We start from the raw sequence: 6,810 nt of genomic DNA on the forward strand, positions 1-6,810 counted from the left end.
GAGCCGGGCGGCGGCGGGGCCCGCGCCTTGTGCCCGCGTCCCCGTGCCCCCTTTACTTTGCGCGGTTGGGAGCCCGCGGAGGTGGGCTGCCGCGGAGCCCGCCCGGAGGTGACGGACAGCGCTGGGACAGCGCTAGTTTCTGGAGCAGGCGGTGGGGCCGGGGGCCGCGAGGAAGTCGCAGCTTCGGTCCTCTCTCCTGTCCAGCCCTCATGCCGGGATGGCGGAAGACGAGCCCGATGCTAGGAGCCCCAAGGCTGGCGGAAGGCCCCCCCCAGGCAGTAGCGAGGCCGGGGAGCCCACCACCCTGCTCCAGAAGCTGCGAGGGACCATCTCGTAAGTACCGGCACCGCCTCAAGCCTGTGCCCAGCTCCAGGTGCCCGCAGCGCTGAACCTCCTGTGCAGGGCAGCTGCGACCCTCCAGGGCACCCCCAGTGCAGCGCCTGAGCCCCTGAAGCCTGTGTCCCCAGCAGCCTGGCGGCGTCTCCCGTGTGAGCGCTGACTTCTCCTCTTCCTTCCGCAGCAAGGCCGTGCAGAACAAAGTAGAGGGGATCCTGGTGAGTGTTGGGGGGTGACGGCCGCGGGGAGGGCGGGGTGCGCGTGGCGGGCCTGGGTGGCGACAGGTTGGCCTGGGAGGGCGGCGTGGGACTGCCTGGCCTCGCCTCCTGCGCCCGCCGGCGTGAGGTCTGCTAGACAGCGAGTCCTGCGGGCCCTGCTCCCCTCCCTCCCAGAGTCGGGGAGTGCCCAGCCTCGGGCCTCCTCAGCCGCCTGCTCCGGCCTCACGGTCGCTCGGTCAGCTAGGCTTCTTGGAGCTCAGGGACCCGGCGCGGCTGGCCCGTGACCGCCTCCCTCTCCCGCAGCAAGATGTGCAGAAGTTCTCGGACAACGACAAGCTCTATCTCTACCTGCAGCTGCCCGCAGGGCCCAGCGCCGGGGACAAGAGGTAGGTCCGCCGAGTCGGCTGTCCCAGGGAAGGCCCTGGGCGGGCGGCGGGTGCCAGCTGGTCACGGGGCCCGGCTTCCCTCGCAGCTCGGAGCCCGGCGCGCTGGGCAGCGAGGAGTCCATGCACGCCTGCAGGTGGATCCGCAACCACCTGGAGGAGCACGCCGACACCTGCCTGCCCAAGCAGAGCGTCTACGACGCCTACCGGTGGGTGGCGCGGGGCGCCGGGGGCTCCCGGACCTGGGCCCCAGGGCGGCTGGCCGCCGCTGAGTGGCCCGCTCTGCCCCGCTCACGCAGGAAGTACTGCGAGAGCCTCGCCTGCTGCCGCCCGCTCAGCACCGCCAACTTCGGCAAGATCATCCGAGAGATCTTCCCTGACATCAAGGCCCGGAGGCTGGGCGGCCGCGGCCAGTCCAAGTATCCTTGACTCGGGGATAGCCCAGGGGCGGGGGAGGCCGGCGGGCTGGGCGGCAGGCGGGAGCGCCTCGCTCCCGGGGGCTCTGAGGCCCCTCTGGCTGCGCCTTAACCCGTGGCAGATACTGCTACAGCGGCATTCGCAGGAAGACCCTGGTGTCCATGCCCCCCCTGCCCGGGCTCGACCTGAGGGGCTCGGAGAGCGTAAGTGGCCCCGGTGCCTGGGCGGGGCTGTGGGGAGGCCTAGGTCCCGCCCGCAGCCACGCCCGCCCACCCTGGTCTCAGCGGTGGCCGCGGCGGCCCAGGGCAGGCCGTGGGCTTGCCGTGTGACTGGGTGCCTCTGTCACTGCAGCCGGAAGTGGGCCCGGAAGTGGCCCCGGCGCCCCGGGACGAGCTGGTGGAGGCGGCCTGCGCGCTGACCTGCGACTGGGCCGAGCGGGTCCTGAAGCGCTCCTTCAGCTCCATCGTGGAGGTGGCCCGCTTCCTGCTGCAGCAGCACCTCATCTCGGCCCGCTCCGCGCACGCCCACGTGCTCAAGGCCGTGGGGCTCGCGGGTGGGTGGCCGGGCTCCGGGAACCCGTCCCCCCCCCGCCGCACCACCCCGACCAGCCCTGTTCCAGAGGCCCTTCTGGAGCGAGCCGCCCCCCTCACGGTCGCCTCTCCGCGTCTCTGCAGAAGAGGACGAACATGCCCCCCGGGAGCGGCCGTCCAAGTCCAGGAACGGAGTGGAGAGCCCCGAGGGCGGGTCCCACAGAAGGCCGGAGAGGCCGACGCAGGTGAGGCGCCCAGCGTGGCGTGCGCCTCTGGCGGCCTGGTGCTTCTGACCCCGCGCCCTCCTCGCCAGCGCCCCGTCTTCCAGCTCACCGGTCCTCTCTGCTTCTAGTCTCCCAAGGAGCTGGAGCCCAGGGCGGGGCCCGGCCCCCCGGCGCGTGGAGAGCGGAAGAAGAGCATGGCCGAGAGCCCGGCGCCCGCGGCCAGTAACCCGCAGGTCACCGCCCTGGTGGCCCGGCTGCCGCCGCTCCTCCCCCGGACCCCTCGCTCGCTCGCGCCCCCGATCCGAGTCTCCCCACCCATCCTGGCCCCCAAGCTGCCCTCAGGCGCCCTGAAAGTCGCTACGCTGCCTCTGCCCAGCAGGGCTGGGGGACCCCAGGCCCCAGTACCCATCATCAACATGATCTTGCCAACTGTCCCCGCCTTGCCCGGCCCCAGCCCGGGGCAACTTCCTCCTGGGGGGCTCACTCAGCCACAGGGCGCAGAGAACAGGGAGGTGGGCATAGGTGCTGACCTAGGACCCCACGATAAGGGGGTCAAGCGGACAGCTGAGGTGCTTGTGAGTGAGGCCAGCGGGCAGGACCCCCCAGTTAAAGCAGCAAAGCAGGACACAGAGGATCCAGGAAGCGACGCCAGAAGGAAAAGGGGGCGACCTCGGAAAAAATCAGGCGGAAGCAGGGAGAGGAACGCTGCCCCCGCCGCGGCGGCGGCTGTCGCGGACTCTGCCCAGTCCTCAGAGTGCCCGCGGGAGACAGGGGCCTCGGGAGGGTCGGAGCGGTCAGGGCCAGCGCGGGAGGCAGGGAAGGGGGTGGTGCTGGCCGCAGGCCAGGACGACGGTGCTGTGCCCAAAGGAGGAAGGGGCCCCGGTTCCCGCCACGCCAAAGAAATGGGAGGAAAAATGCCTCTTGTCGCCCCAAAAGTGAGTGTCATCAAGGGCAGTCGGAGCCAAAAGGAGGCCCTTCCCGGGGGGCGGGGGGCGGCAGGCACGGCAGCGCAGGGCAGTGGAGACCCCAAGGGGCTCGCCGGCCCGACCTCCCCGCCCCCCGAGCGGAAGGACCTCAGAGCGCCACCTCCCTGAGGCGCGGGTCTCTCGCCCGGCTGCCCTGCCCCGCTCTGCACCCGCTTCGCTCGGCGCCTGCTCCCGGCTGCTGACCCCTCGCTCGCCGCTCTGGCTCTAGCCGCCTGCAGTGGCCGTCCCTGGGCCTCGCGCTGTCCCGGGGAGGGCGGGACGGGGTGAGTCTGATGAATGTTCGGGTTGGGCTGTTCTGGTTCCAGCGCAGGAAGCCTGGCCCTGACGGGCTGGACACGCCGGTCGGCGGGAGTCGCCAGCCCACGGGGCCGGCGCAGCGGAGGCCGAGCAGGCTCCGGGCCTGGACACCCGGCCGACGCCAGCCCGGCAGCGGGGGCTGTCTGTGGGGCAGAGCCTCCGGCTGGCAGCCTCCTGGGGCGTGTTCCCGTGTGCGTCCAGCCAGAAAGGGCCCATTGTGCCAGGAGGTCTAGCAGAGGCCCCAGCCCGCTCCGGGTAGGCCGGCCCGGCCACGTGTCCAGCCCCTGCCAGTCACACGGTCAGGGCGGCGGCAGGTGATCTGCTGCTTCTGCCTCACGGATTGCACCTTAGGGGGACAGGGTGGCATCAGCCTCCTCGCAAGTGGCGGAGGACGCGGGTGGGGGCTGGCGGGCGGCTGCCTGCCCCGTGCTGGCCGCGTGCCCCTGGCCGGCTGGGTGGAGGTCCCTACCTGGCTTCCTCTCCCCCTGGCTTCCTCTCCTCCTCAGCCTCACGTTTCCTGACGTGGCTGTCACCTCTTCTCCCTGCTCCCCTCAGAGGGGCGGGGAGGCCCCCTCCTCGCCTGGCGGGACCTCTGCTGTGACAATCTGTTCTTGCGCCCCGCTGGGCGGGTCCCTCCGCCTCTGCCTCCTCTCAGCTCTGCCCCAGCCCCGGCACAGGCGACACTGATCCCCGTTGGCTCACTGGACTCATCCTGCCTCCCCAGTGTGGGATCAGTGGCCCAGGGCTCCTGGGGTGTGGCTGTTTGGTGGAGGCGGCCCAGCAGTGGGGGCCCCCAGGGAAGGGGACCTGGACCCCGCAGCCCACGGGGGGCTGCCCTGTGTCCCGCACGGAGCAGCGCCGGGCGGGGCGGGGCTCTCCCCAGCACTGGCGTCTCCCGCGGGGAGGCGGTTTCTGAGTACAGCGCACCGTTTGGTTCCCACCAAGCCTGTCTAACGAGGACAAGTCACGAAATGTAATGAAGTGCGGACCGTTGACCCAGCGCCCTGCCCACCCACCAAAGCGTCGGGAACGAGCCGCTGGCGCGCTGCTCCCGGCGGCCACCGGCCAGGCTGCGGCCTCTGCCCGCCTGGAGCCTGGAGCCGCCGGCCTGTGGCCTCCCATCCAGGAGTCGCCCCGCCAGGCCCTGCGGTCCGGTGCTCCACAGTCTCCCTCGGACTCTCCCGGGCTGCAGTGCGGCGGCTCCTTGCTGGTCCCACGTCACATTCCACGGCCGCACTGGGCTGGCCAGCCGGTAGCCCCGCGGCCCGCTCTGGACTCCCCCGCACCCGTGCCTGCGTGTCCAGTGGGCGCCCTGCAAGGCTGTCGAGGCGCCCCCTGCTGTGTTCCCGCCCGCCGCAGCTCCCACGGAGGCTTGGCGAGAGCCGCCCTGAGAGTCTGGGGGACGCCTGGTGTGGGGGAAAAGCCGCCCCGGCCCCGCTCTTCACGGTCACGGGCTCTCGGCTGCCTGACTGGGCCGGCTTGGGCCTTGGGCAGCGCTTGCTGAAAGGAAGGTGCTGCCCGGCGAGGGCGCGTCCCCACCTGCCCTGCTCGTGCCTTCTCCCCCGGGCAGTGGCACCAGAAGTGCATCACTGTCCGCCTCGCTGGTCTGCGTCCATGTCCCTGATTATGGGTGTGACCTGCAGTGTCTCCTTCCGGTCAGGCTTAGATTGAACTCCCCATGCTTGTACGACTTAACCTTGACACACCTGGCTTTCGGGCTTCCCGTGGTGAGTTTCCAAGGACCCCGCTTCTCTGTATTCCCCACGTTGCTCTGGTACTTAAATTATTTGGTTCTAACAATTTCTAAATTACTTTTATGACTTTTTTGACTCTTTTTTTAAAAGTAATTTTAAAAAAGATATTTATGCATGTAAGAACTGGGGTACAAGTAAGAGGTTGCGGGAGGTGAGAGGCTTCACAGAGACATAGTGGGGAGCAGGACAGGAAGATCGAAGAGGCACACTGCTGAGGGGAGCAGCGGGGAGACAGGAGAGGGCTGCCGCGCCCTGGGGTCACCTCCCAGGCGGGGATCGGATGTGTGCCGCAGCGGCTCAGATGGCTTCATAGTGCTGCGCTTCAAGCCGCCGCACCACCAGGGAGGCCCTGACTCATGTACTATTTAGAAAAGTCTTTACATTTCCAAATGTGTAGATATTTAAAATTTTATCTTATTGACAGTGATTTTCAGCTTAATCCTCTGTGCTCAGAAAATAGGGGCTGCCTGAGGCCACGTCGCCGAAGCTTGTCGACTTTCCCGCGGCAGCCTGTGACGCGTAGCTCCAGCCGCCTCGTGGCCTGCCGGCTCCAGCCCTGCAGCTTGCTTCTTTCCCGTGAAGACTTGTTCGTGTATGCATGCTTCTTTGCGCACTCTGCGGCTTCAGGCTGTGGCCCCTGTTTTGTAGACGTAACCCGAAGGGACCCAGAGGCCAGGGGGGCCGTTCTCCTCTCGTACAGACTTGCACTTGCTCTGGCAGGGTGCCCTGACCTAGCCTGGTAGCCTTCCCCAGAGTCCAAGTTCAACTCGGGGGGCCCAGGCGTCCCCCCTGCTTGGCTTGGGCCCAGGGTTTAGCCACTCCCCAGGACGAACCTGCTTTTTCCTAGTACAGGTCAGTGTTCTTTCCTTTAGTGATTTCCCTCGCTTTCCAATGGGCCCAGCAGTGTGCTGAGAAATGCTTGCTGTGATTTACCTGGGATCCAGAGCTTTACTTTTTTTAAAAAAAGATTTATGTATGCATACAGAACTGGGGTCCAGGCCAGAGGTGCAGGGCTTCAACAGAGACAGTGGGGAGCAGAACAGGAGATGGATGAGGTACGCTGCTGAGGGGAGCAGCGGGGAGACAGGAGAGGGCTGCCGCAAGTGGTGGGTCCCTTCCCGGCGGCGGGATGGAGCTCATGCAGTACGTTCCCATTTCTCTTCTTCACACTGGAAATTTTAGCCTTCAGATGTGCTTTGTCCTGCTGGATCACACTCTCCGGTGACCTGGCGCAGTGAGGGGCCTCCCCTCCTTCACCGGGGACCGTGGGCCGACTGCCCCGTGAGCCTTCAGCAGCCGTCCTGCTGCCCCGCGTTTGCGGCGCGGCCTTTTACACAGGTGCCTTCCGGTCAGTACTCTATTTTGCCCCCCAATTAAACACAGCGGCGGTGATGCCCTTCTTTTCAGTCTCCGTCTGTCCTGTGTCACTGCCCCAAGAAGAGGGGCACCCGCCCTTCTCGCGCCCCTCGGCCCTGCCAGGTTCACTGTGCAGATTCGGAAACTGGGTTCAGGGGAATTACAAGTCCCCCAGTCACACGGCCTCCGACTGGCTGGGGGAGGAGGTGCCCAGGATCTGGGCCGCAATGACCAACTGCAGGTGGGCATTAAGTGAGGTTCTGGGACGGCGCGGGGGTCTCGGTGGGGCGGGCGCCCGGTCCCGTGACC

General features: G+C 67.7%; 1 protein-coding gene across 1 annotated transcript; it reads left to right on the forward strand.

Moving 5' to 3' along the window:
• The first annotated feature begins 208 nt into the window (after window positions 1-208).
• Window positions 209-5,199, forward strand: RFX5 (regulatory factor X, 5 (influences HLA class II expression)). The gene is made up of 9 exons (XM_004689439.2): window positions 209-333; window positions 521-554; window positions 858-940; window positions 1,027-1,146; window positions 1,237-1,356; window positions 1,476-1,557; window positions 1,706-1,907; window positions 2,029-2,129; window positions 2,237-5,199. The coding sequence occupies exons 1-9, from the start codon at window positions 218-220 to the stop codon at window positions 3,200-3,202; spliced, it is 1,824 nt and encodes a 607-aa protein (XP_004689496.1). The 5' UTR covers window positions 209-217; the 3' UTR covers window positions 3,203-5,199.
• Window positions 5,200-6,810: the final 1,611 nt, after the last annotated feature.

This window comes from Condylura cristata, unplaced genomic scaffold (assembly GCF_000260355.1).
Source record: "Condylura cristata isolate star-nosed mole 26May11 unplaced genomic scaffold, ConCri1.0 scaffold00026, whole genome shotgun sequence".
In the NCBI taxonomy this organism is placed as follows: Eukaryota; Metazoa; Chordata; class Mammalia; order Eulipotyphla; family Talpidae; genus Condylura; species Condylura cristata.

Bases quoted from the DNA above. Each gene is read 5' to 3' on its own strand.
- RFX5 (XM_004689439.2), top strand. From the start codon at position 218: ATGGCGGAAGACGAGCCCGATGCTAGGAGCCCCAAGGCTGGCGGAAGG. The intron at 334-520 runs GTAAGTACCGGC...TTCCTTCCGCAG, and splicing joins AAGCTGCGAGGGACCATCTC to CAAGGCCGTGCAGAACAAAG. The intron at 1,558-1,705 runs GTAAGTGGCCCC...CTGTCACTGCAG, and splicing joins ACCTGAGGGGCTCGGAGAGC to CCGGAAGTGGGCCCGGAAGT.